This window comes from Chenopodium album, chromosome 14 (genome assembly GCF_948465745.1).
Source record: "Chenopodium album chromosome 14, dcCheAlbu1.1, whole genome shotgun sequence".
NCBI lineage: Eukaryota > Viridiplantae > Streptophyta > Magnoliopsida > Caryophyllales > Amaranthaceae > Chenopodium > Chenopodium album.
The window spans coordinates 46,902,706-46,921,807 of NC_137847.1; the positions used below are offsets into that span (position 1 = coordinate 46,902,706).

The 19,102-nt window shown below is 33.3% G+C and overlaps 2 protein-coding genes across 2 annotated transcripts; one reads left to right on the forward strand and one right to left on the reverse strand.

Moving 5' to 3' along the window:
• Nucleotides 1–11,931: 11,931 nt before the first annotated feature.
• On the forward strand, nt 11,932–12,908 carry LOC145579364 (ethylene-response factor C3-like). Its single transcript, XM_081636603.1, has one exon. It carries the CDS (start codon nt 11,932–11,934, stop codon nt 12,736–12,738), a length of 807 nt encoding a protein of 268 aa, XP_081492729.1. The 3' UTR covers nt 12,739–12,908.
• A 5,151-nt stretch (nt 12,909–18,059) lies between these two features.
• On the reverse strand, nt 18,060–18,554 carry LOC145578188 (pathogenesis-related genes transcriptional activator PTI5-like). The gene has a single exon (XM_081635551.1). The coding sequence runs from the start codon at nt 18,552–18,554 to the stop codon at nt 18,060–18,062; it is 495 nt and encodes a 164-aa protein (XP_081491677.1).
• Between the last annotated feature and the right edge of the window lie 548 nt (nt 18,555–19,102).

Here is a 19,102-nt window from a genome sequence, read left to right on the forward strand (position 1 = left end):
ACTCATCATCTTCCTCACTAACAGGCTTTACTTCAGCTTTATATATTGACTCTTCATTATCATCACCACTGTCAGTTGAACTTTCATCAGTAGGATCTTGAAATTGTTCATCAGATGGTACTTCTTGTATTTTTTTCCTATTCCCATCATTTTTCTTGGCAGGGCTGACAACTGAAAATTGAAATTTATATAAAAATCATCTCCATATGATTTTTAATGTATTGAAAATGAACAGTAAGCAAATGATAAAATGAACAAAATTGTTTTTATAAATGATCATTCTATATATAGAAATTGAACATTTATAATATATCATTATATACCTGCTTTTCTTTTGCCAACAACCTTAGAAGTTTTCTTCACTTCTTCTGCAGTTTTCTTTTTTCCACCTATATATTGAAATTGAACATTAATAATACATCATTATATATGATCATTCTATATATTAAAATTGAACATTTACCCTTTTTGTCTTGTTCTTGTACAACTTTTTCAGCAGGAGCACCTGACATTTTTTAAGAGGTGCTGAAACATATTCAGCAGGAGCACCTGCCATTTTTTTTATTGGAGTAGGTGCTGCAGATGGTGCATCAGCTTCCTTTTGAATAAGAGAAGTCCTTGTAGACATTCTTCTTTTCTGACCTTTTTTCGCGGTTTCTTCAGCAGGCTCAACAGCCTCCTTCTGGCCTCCCTTTCCAGATTCATCTAACAGAACATCTACTTTGTTTTTAAATTTTATGTTAGTAAAGTTAAAAATGTAATATTTATTATTAAATAGAAAAGTATTACCTTTACTTTGGCTTCTTGTAACTCTACCACTTGGCACAACAGGGCTTTTATTTTTGTTTTTCCTTGCAACCATTTTGTATCTTGATTTCCTTTGGTTAACTGTTAACTCTATTGAGATGAGGCAGCTGTTTCCTCACTTATTTTTGTGAAATCTTTATCCACATCTTTATCTAGCAGATGAGTTTCATTCTCAATTTCAACATAATCAGATGCCATTTGTGCTGCATATTAAATGATCAAATATAAAACATTAAATAAACATTTATGTAAATAGGATGACAAATGTTTAATATATACAATATAAATGAACATTTCAGATAATAAATATTACCTTTCTTTAGGCTTTCATTTGCAGTTGTATCTTTCATTTCTTTAGGCTTTGCCATGTCTTGCTTTTGTCCATCTTTATAAAATTAATTAGTGAAATTTATTAATCTTCTTGAACATTTAATATTATGCAGATCAAAAATGAACATTTTATGTAATGAATATGTACATTTTTCAATATTTACCTTTCAGATTTGTTGTCTTTGGAGCATCTTCCACAGTTTTCTCTTTAGGGCTTTTCTCTTTTTCAGGCCCTTTTTTCCCTCTTGTCCTTCTATGAAAATTTAATCAGTTAAAATTAAAATTTATTAATCTTATTGAACATTCAATATTATGCAGATCCAATATGGACATTTTATGTAATAAAAACGTACATTTTAAAAATTTTATCTTTCAGATTTGTTGTCTTTGGAAAGACATCTTCCACAATTTTCTCTTTAGGGATTTTCTTTTTTTCAGGACCTTTTTATCCCTCTTGTCCTTCTATGAAAATTTAATCAGTTAAAATTGAAATTTATTAATCTTATTGAACATTCAATATTATGCAGATCCAATATGAATATTCTATGTAATAAAAATGTACATTTTAAAATTTTTACCTTTCAGCTCTGTTTCCACAGTTTTCTCTTCTACTGGCCCTTTTTCTTTATGTTTTGCTTCACCTTCAAAAGTAATAGTATTGTTAAAATTGATATTTATAATTATTAAAAAAAATATTTAATAAATTTGAACATTTACCTCTCTTGATTTCCTTGCTTGCCTTTTCCATTCTTTTGAGATTTTTCAAAATTCTGATTGTCGATTCTTTGTACTTCCTGTAAATGTATGATACTGTTATATAATTTTGAAATATCTACATTATTTGATTATATTAATTCACTTTATTCAAATTTGAACATACTTTGGGTTTCTCTCTATGTTTAAATGTATTTGTTGCATCTTGTCCTTTAAGGTTGTTATTTTTTATTTATTTTTTTCCTTGCATGCTTTTGTTGATCATCATCTTTGGGTTTTCTGATAATTCATTAAAAATATGTTTGAATTTACAATTTTGATTAAATAAATAAAAAATGAACATAAAAGTCTATAGAAAATGAACATTTAACTTATCTTACTTTTGGCCAGGAGTATTCTTTTTTGTATTGCTTTGCAAATGAACATAAAGTCTATAGAAAATGAACATTTAACTTATCTTACTTTTGGCCAAGAGTATTCTTTTCTGGATTGCTTTGCCCTTCTAGTTGAACTTCTTTTCACTTGCTGAAATCAATATTAAAAAAAATACTTTGAATAAAAATGTACATAAATGGTACACAAAATAGATAGTTATCAAAAATGAAATGAACATTATATATTTATACCTTTGATCAACTTCATTTTTGTCCTTTTTGTCAGGAGTATTCTTTTCTGGATCGCTTTGCCCTTCTGGTTGAACTTGTTTTTGCTTGCTGAAATCAATATTAAGAAGTAATTTTAATAAATATGCACATAAATGGTACACAAAATATATATTAATACCTTTGATCAACATCATGTTTGTCCTTTTCAGGTACAATTGTATCCTGTTTTTGCTCCACATTCTTTTCACTGAATATTGTATATATTCATTAATTAGAATTTGTGTTATAAAAAATGAACAAATTTTGTATGTAAAATGGACATTTGTTTATATAAAAGTGAGCATTAGTATACCTTTGATCCCTACTCTCTTTGTCAGTTGTGGTATGTGTAGAAGATACACTCTCAGTTGTTGCTTGAGTAGCATAGATGTTCTCACTTTGTTCACTTAAATAATTTATACAATGAAGAAGATAATTAGTTATTTTGGTATAAAGCTTTTATACCTTATTGTTTGATTTGTCTCTGGTGGTCTTGATTTTGACATAAAAAATTTCACTTCAACCTTTTTTTTCACTAAAATTTTAAGAATTACCTAATAAGTTTGGTATATATACACAATGTACAATGATTGCATGTAAAAACAATTATTTTATGCATATAAACTTACTTGTTTAAAGTGTATATTTGATAACTACTACCATATTCATTTTGTTCTATAACCTTCTTTAGAGTTAATGGTTCAGATTTTCCATCTCTAAATTGAAGCAAGTGTATCACTCTAAATGGCACATCACTACATTATAAATTAATTACAGGACATTAGTTTGAATGTATATCACTGAAATGATTATTATCATATTTATATATGTGCATGATGTTTTAATGAAATGTACATTTGTTATTTAAGCCTCAATGGATACTCAAATGAACAAATATACATATATGATCATAATTATATCTATAAATGAACATTTTGAGTATCAAATATGATCATATACAATGATGTTTCAATGAAATGTACTTTTGTTATTTAACCTCAATGAATACCCAAATGAACAAATATAAATATATGATCATAACTATATCTATAAATGAATATTATGAGTATCAAATATGATCAAATACAAATAGCATATTAAACAATGATAAAACCAATTTTTATCAAATACAACTAGCATATTAAACATGAACATAATATATTCTGTAAATGATTATTTACCTTAGAGATGGAGACATTTTTAAATCCGTACCAATTGACTTGTCAATATCTTTTAAAAGTTTAGGATCTACAATTGGAGCCTTTTGGCGGTTTTTTTTTCAACTTTTCTACTCTTGACTGAAGAGGTACATCATCATCGTCTCTGTTTTGTATAATAAATTGTTATTGTTTTTATTAATTTGTTAATTTTCAGTAAAATTTTACTACAATCGCAAGAAATTGAACAAAAATTAGTTTTCACATATAAAATCGCACTATAATTGTCATCGAAAGAAAATGAACAAAATTACTTACTCTTTAGATACATCTTGCTCCGATTTTGCAGTTTCATCTTGCATGTTCTTCTCTGAAATGGTTTTTTGCAAAACCACACTACAATCGCAAGAAATTGAACAAAAATAAGGTTTCATACATAAAATTGCACTACAATCTCAAAAAATGAACAAAATTAACGAAATTACTTACTCTTTTTCAAAATGTTGTTGTGATTGTTTAATTTCATCTCGAATATCATACATTTGAAGCAATTTTGGAGTATTTTAAAGCAATTTTTCAGTAATTTAAAGTGAATTTTGTTCCGATTCGTTGGGTTTGATGAGAGAGAAACTCTAGAGAAATGAAGAAGATGGTTTTTAGAGAGAGAAAATGATTTGAAATTGATTGTTTTTTTTATGTATATATATATGTGGGGTAGGGGAAATTATTTCTGTATTTACTGCAGTTACTGCGGTTATTGGGGTAGAGTGGGTAATTACTGTGGGTTAGTGGGGGGTGTGGGTAGCCACTCTGAACGCTGCGTTTAGAGGGGGTGTAGGTTGGGCTACCTACACTAAGGTCTAGTGTATACAAATTACCTTGAAATAAGCTTTCCAACAATATATCATAAGCCCAATTCTGATTTAAAATGAATAAGATATGAGCAAAATACTAAACTCGGCCCAAAATCGACACCCTTTCATTAAAACGGTCATATCTTAAAATCTAAAAATTATTTTGACCTAATTCTAACTGGGTTAGAAAGTAGACTTGATAATCTTTCCAATGATATATTATATGCCTTATTCCGAGTTACAGATCAACAGTTATTGTAGTTTTAAAAACGCGTAAAAAACTGAAATTACAGCGCAGCAGCTAAAATGCCGCGACGCGGCAAAAACTGACGTGGCACGGTGCATATTGCCGAGACACGGTAATCTACACCTTTTCACGGTGTTTTTTTTTGTATTTTCCGGAAAAAAGTACACCGTGACACGGTGCCACGTGTCGCGCCATGGTGGACTTTGCCGCGTCACGACATTTTCTGCCGTGTCACGGGATTTTCCCGTGCGTAAAACCTGCACGCGTTTTTATCATTTTAGGGCAGCTATTGCACCGCGACGCGGTATTATGTACCGTGTCACGGCAACCTCTGTCGTGTCGCGGCAACCTCTGACGTGTCACGGTGCCCCAAATTAGGGTTTTTATCTTTTCTAGGCTTTCGTGTGATCCTCTACTCATTTCCTCTATAAATACCCCCCTCCTTTCCGTAGTTTGGGGCACCAAAAATGATTCTCTCTCCCTCTACACCAACAATCATTCTCTTCTCTCTTTCTCTCTTGCTTTAGTCTAAACACTAGCCACCCTATTCTTTCATAATACTTCCCTTAAGCGTTCCAAGGACTCCATACAACACCCGAGATTCCGTCCTTAAATCAAGGTGTGAAAGGTATAATTAACCAGGGTTTAGACCAAATCAACTCTACATTTATTTAATTTAATTTCCATTTGATTATATTTTTATTGAAGTTACTAACAATTTATTCATGATGTAGCAATTTTAAGGAATGCACGTAACGTGAGTAACAATTTTAAGGAATGCACGTAATGTGAGTAACAATTTTAAGGAATGCAAGTAATGTGAGTAACAATTTTAAGGAATGCACGTAATGTGAGTAACAATTTATTCATGATGTAACAATTATTTTAGTTACTTATTTTATTTTTTATATTGCTATGTCATGAGATCGCAGGTATAATTAACTGAGGGTTTGCATGCCTTTGAGATCGCAGGAATTACTTTTCACTATAAGAATCGAGTAGAGGCCAATACGGGCGAATGTGACTCCATGACTCACTTCGTACCATCATCCCTGATCCTCCTTTCGTGGTTCTGAACTATATAGAGTAAGTAATCTCATGGATTATGAATGGGGTGTAACCTTCACGGGTCAATCGTTGTTGCCTATCGTTGTCCCTTTATTCGTGGTTGCCTTAAATGATCCGTGAATGGTTTACAAGTTCCTTAAAAACTTGTTGGCGGCTCCCTACTTTATTTGTCCCTAATCGTATACGTCAATTCCCACTTTCTATGAGTATCAAGCATATTCACACATGCTTAACGTAGGCGCACTTCAAACGACGCCTACACCTTCCATTTGTTCTTCTTCCCCACCATCATCATAAAACCCTTATGGCTAGTAAAGGTGAACTATCCGGCTCAGCTTGATTGGGTGGTTTTTCTCAAATAATGCATATGAGCGAATGCCTCAAAGCTGGGATCCACCTCCAGCATTTCACAGGCGGCAACGTAGCCCTAGATGTTAACCCAACAGTTGGGGGCTAGTTGCCAGATCCGCCAGTTGGTATCCTTCTAGAATTCTCTCCATTGCCGGATGGAGAGGGAAACGAAGACCATCTTGAATGGCCGCCTCATAGCAGCCAATGCATTGGTCGTCGTAGCTGCCTTCTCTGGCCAGACGACTATATCCTCAGCGTCCGGCACAGAAAGAAGAAATACACGTCCCATGACATGGTTGCAAATGAACTTCCCAAAGTCCTCCGTCATTTTCTTCCGCGTGCCTTTGGGAACGTGCAAATAATAAGGAGCACGCTCCAGTCGGTGTGAAGCATACGGCTCCACCCATTCTTCCCCCTTGTCCACTAACAGGGACTTTCTAGCAGCGTTTATATTTTAGCGCGCCTCCTCCGAGTCAATGGAGGCGCTGTTAGAAGATGATGATTCAGAGTCATCATCAGAGTTGTCGTCTGAGTTGGGGGCCTGCTGGCTAGTGCCGGCAGTGTCCTCCCCCTTTTCCTCATCTGGCATCGAATCACTCGGCCCGAGAATTTGTTGTTCATCATCCGACTCCTCCAGAATCGAGGAGCTCGGGGTGCTAATGGTGCTGGGAAGGTGATCACGAATCTCGGCAACAGGCGCCCTAACGGAGCCTTTCGAGTATACAGTTGAACTCTCCGAATGGTATCAAGAACCATTCGCCCTATACGTTCGATTGGTCTGCTTTGTTCTCGCCATGGTGTCCTGCAGAGGCATAGATACGGTTGGATTTGGAGAAGTTCTCAAAGGGGAGTCCTCAAACGAGCATTCGGCACTCTTAGTTCTAGATTCAGCCGTCCCCGGTGACCGACTGCTCGCTAACCTAGGCCGTGCCGGGTGCGTTTAGGAAACCATTTTTGAAAAAGAAAAAACAAAAATAAGGAAAGAGAAAATCAGACGGTTACCTTAGATGAAGGTACGAGAGCCGCTAGGTCTTAAAATCTGCTTACAGGCGGATAAGAGGCCGGGTGTCGGATGCTATCACAGAAGAAAACAAATTCTCAGAAGTCAAAGATTCAAGATTCTCTCTCAAGATTCACGCAAACGTGTGAACGCAATGAAGAGGTCAACCCCTATTTATAGAAAGGGTGAAAAGTCTTAGGGTAAAAACCCTAAATTCTCCTATGGTAAACAGTAAAAAGTCGCTCCAATGAGAAGCGGATACCTGTCATAGGCGTCACATGGCGAGCCACGTCACCCCTGTGAGGGGAAAATGATTTGGGTATTTATTGGGGCACGTCTTAATCATTATATCATTTTATTGCTCTCAAAAACAGAGAACACCTGATCTGTACTAACTTACTCTCCGCACGTTTTACTCCGATCTGTACTAACTTTATCTTCGAAAACGGACCTCCGAACATTCGGAGCTCCATTCTTTTGCAGGCGGCTTCGTTGAATCCAGTCTTCGAGTTTTAACTCTCCCAAGGGACACAAAAACACCCGAAACAAGGTTAGTTCTGACTTTTCTTGTCAATATATTGTATAATTTCAATTTTGTTATATCTAATTAATTATAAATAAATAAATATAAAAATTTGCATTGTGAAAATATAAATTAAGACAAATGTAACAAGATCATACATTATGATGACTAAGGTTTTTTTAGCATATATATCAGCAAAGGTGGAAAAATGAATTAACGTAAAAATGTAAACCAAATGTTGCAACTGAAAGCGAACGTTGAATTTTTTTTTTTTTACTTTTTTTTTTTTTTTTTTTTTTTTTTTTTTTTTTTGACATTTTAGCATACATGGTGTTCAGCTAAATAGAAGAATATAGGTACGTAGTAATACTTTCTTTAAATTATGGTTTCCAAAGAAACTGTTACTGCCGGAAATGACCGTACCAATGTGCCATGGTAAAGATTATATTTTCACGGACCCTAAGGCCTAGATACAAACCTTGACTAAGTATAAATTCACTCTAATTTCAATTCAAACAGATTTGGCAAATTAAAGTATGAGATTCATATCCATATTGTCCAGGAGTTGAATTCTTCATTCATATCATTATAGTTGAGTTCTTAAATCGATCATAGGCTTCAATCATTAGGTTAAACTTTTAATTGAGTTGGTTTTGTAACATGATATCAGAGTCAATATGACAAAAAGGTCATGAGATTGAATCTCAACTAGCACCCTTCCTTTCAAATGGAATATTTCGCGCTAGATTGTAAAGAGGCTTATGTTACATCCATATTCAAGCCCAAATAACTCTCATGTGAAGATACATTATAGTATGTGAACTAATTATAAGTTTTAACCATCGATTTAAACTTTTAATTAGTTGTTCCCCTTATAAAACCAAACAACCCCTATAACATAACGTAGAGAAATTATTTGAACCTACAAGTCAACAACCCCTTTGAGAAGGAGAGTATATCTTAACGCGACCCATGAACCCATATTGGGCCTATATATTGGTTTCAGTACATTTTTGACATATAAACCATAAAAGAATGATTGGGCCTCTATCCGTGAACTTAGGGCGGGTGTGCCTCGCTTGCCCTAGTTCAAATATGGGCTTGGTGAAGAGTATTATTATCACACTTTACACTTCATAGTTCCCTGGTCAAAAGCACAAAAGTAAAGATTTTACCGTACTAAACTATCGCAAGCAAAAATCATTACCAATGTAAAAATTAAAGTGTGCAGATAAACTCCAAATAGAACATAATCGCCATATGCCCATATATTATTATTATTTTACTTTTTCTTTACACGGTAAGATAGGGAGGGTGCCTCTCCTTTCATAAAAAGAGTGGGGTGAGGAACGAACCTAGGTCACTCCTAGGGGAGATGGAGGGGAGGAACTAACCGTCCCTCCACTCCATAATCCTCATCGCCATATATTATTTGTTGTATCTAATAGTGACGAATTTAAGAAGTTTGTTTAATTGGATGTATGCATTGGTTGTTTGGCTATTGATTGTTTATAGAGATGTTTGATAAAATTGATTGTCAATTGCTGGTTAAACGACCTTTAAAATTGTAAAATATTTTAGAGATTAAAGTATGTTTCATAAATTTGAAACGTATAGATGATTAGTGATGAGATTATAGATGCACTCGATAGTCTCATCTAATGGTTATTAATAATCTTCTTATGTAACACTTTGATGCCTCATTAACAGAATTTTATTAAAAAATAAATAAATAAATTTAAAAAAAAAAAAAAAAAAAAAGAAGCGGTATTGACAATTTAACTTGATAACGGTTGACAGGTGACAAGAGTAAATTAGTACCTTTTTTTTTTTTTTTTTTTTTTTTTTGACAACTCGAGTAAATTAGTACTTGATCACCTAATTAAAAATACAATACTCGTACAATGTACAAACAAACAGTTTCTTGAATATCAGTACTAGTGGGTATACAATGTATATGCTAATCAATGCAGCTGTTACACATAATGTTGCTCTCTTATTAAGCATACAACGTTCACACTTAATCATAGCATAGATATTTAGTGTATGATTTTCTCGCTAATTTTTAGGGGATTAAATAATGTCTCTCTAAGGCACACCATACTTTTCAACCTGGGATTCTTTATCTCTTCTTTCTCCCATTTTTAAGGAGGTTTTTAGACGCTGATTAATTTACTTGAGAACATCCTGAAAATTGGCGGCTAAAATTGCAGCCACCTAAAAAATAAATTAAAATATTTTTAAATAAATATCACCTTGCACAAATAAACTTTCGTTACAAGAAAGGGGTTTTTTTTGTATAGAAAAAAAATAATTATACGTATAACTAATAATTATTTTATAAAAGATTTGCCATTATATTTTTGTATCATAGATTAGATAAACAGGTACCATTTTATGTATTGATAGAGGCATAGAGCACATGAGCTATCTAGCAAATTCGAAAGATAAAGAATCAAATTGACAAACAGAAATTACTTATATGTGTGTAATAACGTGGTGTGTATATTTGCCATTAAAAGAAGGTGTTTTCAACCGTTAGAACTTTACGGACGGGAGCTAGGTATATAGAGGTTGAAATCCACACTATACTTCATGTATTAACCTTACAAATGTGAACTATCCTATGATCCTAACACATGTGGATATTACCACAAATCCTTCACTATTTATCAATTCATCATAACATATTATCAAGAAAAATTAATGGAAACAGTTGAATAATAGACATCGAGTTTTTCAATGCAAGACATAATTATTATGGTAATCTTTGTCTATGTTCTTTCAGAAACTTCTAACGTGTGATGACTACTCAAATAAATCTTCTAATTTACTCATCATATTATTATTAATCACAGATATGACATTAGTTGTTTAGTTCGTTGAAAATGTCTTAAATTTGATTTGATTAATCATTTTTTAAAAAATAAAATTTAAAAAATAAAGTTTTAACAATCGGTAGACTCAACAAAACCTTTCAGTCGTTCACCCCTTCGTCTTTTTCAGAAGCACGCATTTGATATCCTTTGACAAATGAGTAACTTAAAGAACAGGTTAAGGGAATTTGACAATTGTATTTGTATTTATCTTTTCCAATATAAATATATTTTCATTGAATACATCCTAAGAGATTTCTATGCCATTATTAATAATGATTTCTTTTTTCAATATATAAACAACCATGATTACTTATATTGCTTAGTTTTGTAAATGTATTTTGTACCAAAACATTGCTACAATTAAAACAATTTCTTATTATACTTTTATTGTTTAATGTTGCATATATAAACCAGTATTGCTAAGAAAAAACATAGTAAGGGCCTGTTCACATGAGCTGAACTGAGATGAACTGAACTGAAATGATTGGAGCTGAACTGAACTGAACTGAACTGAGCTGAAATGAATATTTTATGAGAGAGGGAAATTAGGAGCTGAACTGAACTGAACTGAACTGAAATTAAGTAAATGTGAACAGACCCTAAGTTGGCCATAAAGTATATATCCGTAAATCCGTAATCATAACCATAATAAAAAATGAACAAAAAATTTCAACATACAAACACGTCTTATTAGGTTATTGATCATGATTTCTATTTAAATATAGGCTGAACTGCCTAAAGTTTTAAATATAATCATGGTATGACGTGTGATGTCTTTCTATTTAATTGGGTGATCTACCCATATTAAGTTGACAATATACAATACCTGAAATTTCCATTAGATAGATGAAGTAATTTCTGCACATATAAATGACATACTACAATTATATTTGTGCACACAACTATTCATAGATAGAATATAAGCTGAAAATAAATGGTGTGAAATTTTGCAATCATTAGGCTTGATCTTGGTAACTAGTTACGCAATAGCCGTTAATTTCTAACTTATTTGTCTTAGAATTTTTGTCTCAACTATTAATTAATGTAATCAACGCATGATTACAGTATTAAAAAAATAATTAGAAGTACATACTACATGAAATTGCTACCAAAACAAGTGTATTAAAAAACACTTCAAACACTAAAAATCATCCTTAAATTCAGGAAAAGGAAATTATTACAACAGAAGCATCGTATTTGTTCAAATTCATATAAGAAAAATAGTAGAATTAAGCAATAGATGAGCTGTGCTTTTTAAATTACAAGTATAACATACCAAAACTATTACACGTCTCTTTTTATATAAAACTTTTGCATAACATGATAATAATCATTTTATTTATTTAGCCATTGACAAATGAATATTAAGAAAGAAGAGCACAAACCACCCGAGGCAGCTATCCTAGAGAGCATTTGGGCGAACTACATCGGTGTAACAAATTCGCAAGAATCATGTAATAATACACCGGGAATTTTTCAAGATTGGATCGGAATACCTTCTTTAGAAGAGGAAAATGATGGACCTTCAAACGCGCTTAAAAGGCTACCAAGCCTAGGAAGATGGGTGTCAATGGGTTCCGAGACGTGGGAAAAATTACTTGATAAAATCGTTGGTTCTAGTACAAAAAACCCTAGGGAAACTTGTTACGTGGAGGACAAGAAAAGTGAGACGAGTAACAATTCAAAGGAAAACATGGAGAAGACTAACAAAAACATACCAATTAGACATTATAGAGGAGTAAGAAGACGGCCTTGGGGAAAGTACGCGGCTGAGATAAGGGACTCTACGAAGAAAGGAGCTCGAGTTTGGCTTGGAACGTTTAATACCGCGGAAGAAGCAGCTTTGGCTTATGATAAGGCGGCCTTAAGAATAAGAGGGGCGGCTAAGGCTTCTCTTAACTTCCCACTTGAGGCGGTCACTAAAGCCGTCGTAGGAAGTCAATATGACAAGAATAATAATCATTGTAATAATCCTTGGAAAAGAGAAGCAAGAGATTGGGAGCTTCAACAAAGTGATTATGTTGATGAGTTGATGATTCAACAGCCATCTTTTAAAAGATCAAGATTTAGCATGGATAATTTATTTGATTCTCAACATGATGTACTTGAGTTGGAAGATCTTGGGAATGATATATTGGAATATTTACTTTCTTCAACATTATGATTGTGTGTTTATTTGTCTATATATTGTACATATATGAGATTTATGTATTGTTTTCATATGTTTTGTGTATCTCAATCCATTTTATGTAACGTTTGCCTATTATTGTTATATACGCTTATCAATAATGTAATATGTTTTTATACCTCATGTAATACATGAAATTGTTATGTATATAATATATTGGTAAGTTATTGATTGTCATTAGTAATTTTATAATGTTTCCACTCATTTTGAGTCACACTTCAATGGACTAACCGTGGAGCAAGAAGGATCTCTCCATTTTGATCCATCAACACCCAATTGATGGGTAGAATTTAGCGCTGAATCGTCTTCAATGAAAGGACAAGGTGTTGAGTAATTCGGTTTTGATGATTGTAAACTAATGATGATTATCTATCTAACGTGTTTGTTAAGTTGTGCATAGGAAGAACAAGTTGTGCTTGAAACAAGATACAAGGAACCAGAGCATTGACAAGTATATATATATATATATATATATAGAACTTGAGCAATATAGAATAAGCAATAGAGGAACAAGAACAATGACGAGTGTTATGGTTGATAAGCATGATGTGGCAAAGGAACCATGAAGGTAACTATGTAAATATGTTAGCTTTATGAGATAAGTACTCTATGCATACATGAGTTGTATATGTGTAGGAGTATTTATGTTGCTTTAAGTTTAATTAGTTCTCTCACTTGAAGTTTGTTTATGACAAACAAACTTCAATCTAATGTTCTCTTAAGTGTTTATGTGAAGACAGGAACTGACTTAGGTGAAGTTAATGGGTTGGAACATAGAAGACTTCAAGAGGAACAAAAGAGAATGAATAAACCTAAAGCAGGTTCAATTCTCCCATGAGAACCAAACCACGAAGGAACCTGAAGGTATTCTCCAACGAGATCCAGAACGAACTTTCGGCAGGCTTTCCCACGAGAGCCGGAGCATGTTCCCTAACAGGTACATGAGGTGTTCCCTAACAGGTACACGGTGGACAGCTCCCTAATAGGAGTGCAAGTGACAGCAAGTTCCAGAAGGAATCCAGTTTACGAGTTCCAATAAGGAATGAACAAGAGTGACATCAAGTTCCAGTTAGGAAGTTAGATTGCGGTTCCAGATGTGGAATATTGCCCCAAGATTCAGAATACATAAATACTACAAGATTCCAGAACAAGCCTTTCAAAGAAACAACATGAAGACGGAGAAATCAAAGTATATCGCTCTAGAATTCATGTAAGTATGTTGGATATAAAAGTCAATCTGGAACAAGTCTATAAAACCAAGATTGAACTTCATACAATAAATGAAATTAGAGTTATTGACTTGTCAGGAACTCAGAGATTGTCAGAGTTCCGGAACCTAATCGGAACCTAAGTCTACACGTCTTTAAAGGTCGGTTTTAATGATATAAATACTTATCTAATACGTGCATATATTAAGGATTTGGTTTTACATAATAAAGATATTTATTTTCTAATAAATTCCTTTTGGAAAAAGATAAGTTATTTTTGGAAAGTATTTTCAGCAAAAATAAGTTTTGAATAAAGTTTGATTTTATGGTAAGTATATCTTTTGGAAAAAGATAAGCTAGTATATTTTGAAAATATAAGTTTGAAATAAAATCTAATTTTATGGTAAATATATCTTATTATTATTGACAGAATATATTCTTAACAAAAAGATATATTTTTGGAAAACTTATTTTTGGAAAATATCTTTTGAACATATCTTTTGTTAAAACTTATCTTTTACGAAAAAAATGATTTAGGTGTACTATAAATATGCTCATATGTATTCATTCAAAGTTGAGGCTGACGAAGTGCAGTGGTCGTGCTTAATGATTTCATCCTTCACCATGAAGCTAAGTCAAACCTCCAGGACAAAGTTCCAATCAAGGTTTGGTTTCAGTTCGTCCAGTCAGTTCTAGACAAATCTTGAGTGTCCATCATATTAGTTTTATCTCTTTATTCATTGATATATATTTAGAGTTATTCTTTGAGATTTTGTTATTAGGAAAAAGGGTTTTGAGTGTTTTATGTATTGGGGTGTGAGAGTTCGTGAGGAGTCTCGTTATCATAATTGTATGAGTGTAAAAAGTGTGAGCTTCTAGGGTGAAGCCGAGTGAGCTTCTATTGAGAGGGCGAGTCCATAGTACTCTAGGAGTGCTGTGTGAATCTAAGTCTAGGACTTAGGTTGGGTGGGATAGAGTCCTATCGAGTATGTAGCAAGTTTCTGGGTAGGAACTTGTGAGAAAGGTCTATTTGTAATAGGTTGTAACTAGGAATGTTTGGCCTATCACTACTAGAAAATTGCTGTTTTTCGACGGAAAAAATCCCTCAAAAACATCCTGTTTTCTGTCAAAAAACGTGTTTCCAAAGGAATTCCGTCGAAAACTGTTGTCGGAAAACCCTTTGTAGGAAAATCGACCTTTTCTGATGGAATTTCCGTCGGAAACACTTCTCAGACGGCAAATTCGTCGGAATTCATGTGTCGGGAGGAAGTTTCAGGCCTGGAAAAATCCGTCGTAAATTTCTTACGGAATAGTATTCCATCATAACTTTCCAACGGAATTTCTGTTGGAAAATGTTTCAGCCAAAATAAAAAAAAACACGCCGCACCACCCCTGGCACGGCATTTCACCACCCTAACACCAACAGCAGACCACCACCGCCGGCACTACCACACCAACCACTTCACTCTCCGCCACAAGCCCACCCTTATCCCATCACCACACACCACCACAGACACTACCACACCAAAAATCAACCCCAAAAAACCATAACATAGCCCAAAAAAGAAAATCAACCCCAGAAAACACGAAAATTGCCAAAAAAAAAAATAGAAATTTAACCCAAAAAATAAAAATCAACCCCAACAAAACGAAAACCCCCAAAAAATCGAAAATTAACACCAAAAAATGAAAATTAGCCCAAAAATAACAAAATTAACAACAAAATCGAAAAATACCACACACAAAAAAATCAAAACTAGTAGATCTACATATTTAATCAGAATTTTGTTAAAAAAACGATAATTAACCAAAAAAAATTACAGGATATATATAAATATACAATTATCCAATAAAATTCATAAATTAACATAACAATTACAAAACAATTAACTAGATCTACAATCTAACCTAAATTAAAACTAGATCTACAAAACAAAAACCTTGGGAGTGGATGGCTCGGGACGGTGGTCGTCGTAGGCTTTGTTGTTGTTGCGCCGTTGTTGGTGGTGATTTATGTTCGTTGTAGCGTTGTATTTGTTGATGGTGCTTGATGTTAATGGTGGACGGAGAGAGAAGATGAGAACGAAGAGAGAGAAGAGAAAGAAAACAAAATAAATAAAAGGTAGAAGGAGAAGAAGATCGAGAAAGAGGAGTGAAAATAGATCCAGAAGAAGAGGAAAGAGAAGACAGAAGAGAAGAGAAGAAGAGAGGAGAGAGAAAGTGAAGGAGAAAGGGGAAAGAAGTGGCGGAATGTGAGGGGGGGTTAGTTGTTTAGGGTTTGGGATTTTTTTCTTTTTTTTTTAAATCAGATTCCGACGGAAATTCCGTCAGAAAATTCTAACGGATATAAATTCCGTAAGAAATTTAATTTTTCGACTGAAAAATCCGTCGGAAAGAACATATTTTCCGACGGAATAATTTTCCATCGAAAATTTCCGACGGAATTTTTGAATTCGTCGGAAATATCCGACGGAAAAAAATCCGTCGAAAATATTGATTTTTCCGACACATTTTCGGATCCGTCGGAACCAGCCCGTCGATATTCGACCCGATTCTTGTAGTGTATTATAGTGGATTAGTTTGGTCTAAAATCCCTTGGAGGGTCGAGGTTTTACTTCCAGTTAGGCCCTTGATGGTTTCCTCGTGAAATCCTCTTTGCATTGTCTAAGTTCCTAACAGCAATCAGTTTTATATTCCGCGAAAATTAGGCACTAGGAACATACTACAATTCACCCCCTCTTATAGTATATCATCCAAATAACACAAGGAATGGTCCATGTATAAGGTCAAAGTTTCAATTCATGGCCCATAATATTATACTTCCTCCATTTTTTTTATAGTTGCAACAGTTTGACTTTTACATTATTCATGTAATTCACTTTGACGAATTTTGACGGTTTATACTCAAGTAAAAATGTAGTCATGTAGAATATTGTTAGATTCGTCTCAATTTATACAATTTTAATATCAAAGTTTTATAATTTTTATGTGTTGATAATTAAATATATTAACAATTGAAAACATGCATTGGTAAGCGTGAAAACAGAAGTGTTGTAGCTAAAAAACAACAACAACAACAGAGGAACTATATCATAAATCATGAGAAACATCTTGTAGACTAGTTAAAGTGCGACTTTGCCTTTTGTTGCACCGTTGAAGTCCAATATATATTTCTTACATGAATCAACGATGTTAGAGGTGTATTAACACAATCTATCATGGTATCAGAGCTATGTTAAGTTTTTCCATTATTTTTTTTCCATTAGATATTTTTTTTCTTTCTTCATGTCTTCTTATACACCACCCTTTGCCATGCATGCGCAACTTTGTTACCACCCTTTTTAACAATTATCAAATTATGGAATTTTATACTCGATAGGCTCTCATTGCCTTCAAACAATATTAACAATAATAACCCTTGCAAGCACGCTTAAAAAGACATTAACGCTCTTTTCTTATCAAAACTTGTCAAAACATGTCAATGGCATTAAATGCATGCTTTTACTATTCTAAGTGGTTCAAAAAACATTACAAATTACAAAAAGGAGCAACACACTCTACATACTTTACTATATATATATAATTCTATGAAGTAATATAATCACAAAACTATTTCCTTGAAAATTTTGATCAACTAAATTTTGTTAGAACTATTTTCTAACTAAGATAGATAGTAATAATCAGCTCTTTTCAAATGAACTTATTTGAACTTGACTTAGTGGACCGAAGCGACTCTAGTTTCACCTTATATTTACATGATTGATTGGACTTGATCAACCTTGCTCAAATATTTAGTCATGAAACCATTTTTAAGAAGAGAGTGCCCTTGTCTTTAAAAATAAGCATATGAGATCAACATAGCTACAACAATATAATTAATCACCATACATGCTAAGGTAGAAGTAGTTATGTAGAACACTAGAACGATCAATTAGTAATTAAACATGGATCAAAATAAATTTCTATGTAGCTAATGAAATAAGAAGTCTTTTCTACAAAATTAAAATCTTTAAGTGCAACATGTTTGTAGACATACAATACATGTGTATACATGTCCAACAAAAGAGGATAATATAAATCCAATGTCAATTATTTCAAACCTTGTTGTGAAGAACTACTAGAGGTGCTAGCAACCAAACTAGGTTGATTATTGATATTCAACCCAAAAAATTCCCCTGAAACTGGTTTTCCTATATAAGCAGGAAAATTAAGCAAGGCCTTAGCACCCCTCATCTTAAACGCAGCTCGATCATAGGCCAACGCAGCCTCCTCAGCTGTAACAAACGTCCCAAGCCAAAGCCGAGCTCCATTTCTTGTCGAGTCACGAATTTCAGCCGCGTATTTCCCCCAAGGCCGTCGCCTTACACCTCTATAGTGCCTCTTGGCTATACCACCACTAATTGGAGCATAAAACTTTGTTGTAGTTGTAGGAGTAGAACATGTCATATTTCGTTTCGCAACGTTTTGAGGATGATATTGTTGTTGGTACAAGTTGTTCATGGTATTATTGGCTTCATTAAGAACTTGGTATAAAACCATGTCTTGGGAATCATTTTCATTTAAGGGTAGCTCTGTTTGAGGCATTTTTTTATGTTGGTTATAGTTTTGGATGATGAATTTTGGGTGCTATAATTTTGAGATTTTGTTTAAATTTTTGGGAATTTTATGTGCTTTTGGAGTTTGTAATTAATGAAATTGCATGCTAGCTAAGATATGGTGTTTGGAAATTAGAAAGTAGAGAAATTTTTAGGATGTTATTTTCTTAGATATATATATATAAATAGAATTGATAATAGTGTATTAAAAAAAATCTAAAGCTTTTGATTTGACTAGTAATTAAAGTGGACATCATATAATTTAGTCTTACATTTGACTTTTCTTCCATCACTATTAAGATGGCGGGGTAGCGGATCATGGCTTATCTTTATGCATGTTAATTAGTGCAAGTACATGGGTAGAAACTAAAAAGTTATCATTGAATTGAATAACGGGATAATTCAAATCAATTCATGTAATTTAAGTAGAACTTATTCTTTTCACTTACTATAAAGTGTCTTGAATTTGTCTCATTTTAATAAGTTTAAATTTGGTTTAATGTGCATGGTTTGATCTTCCTATACTAATTGTCAAAC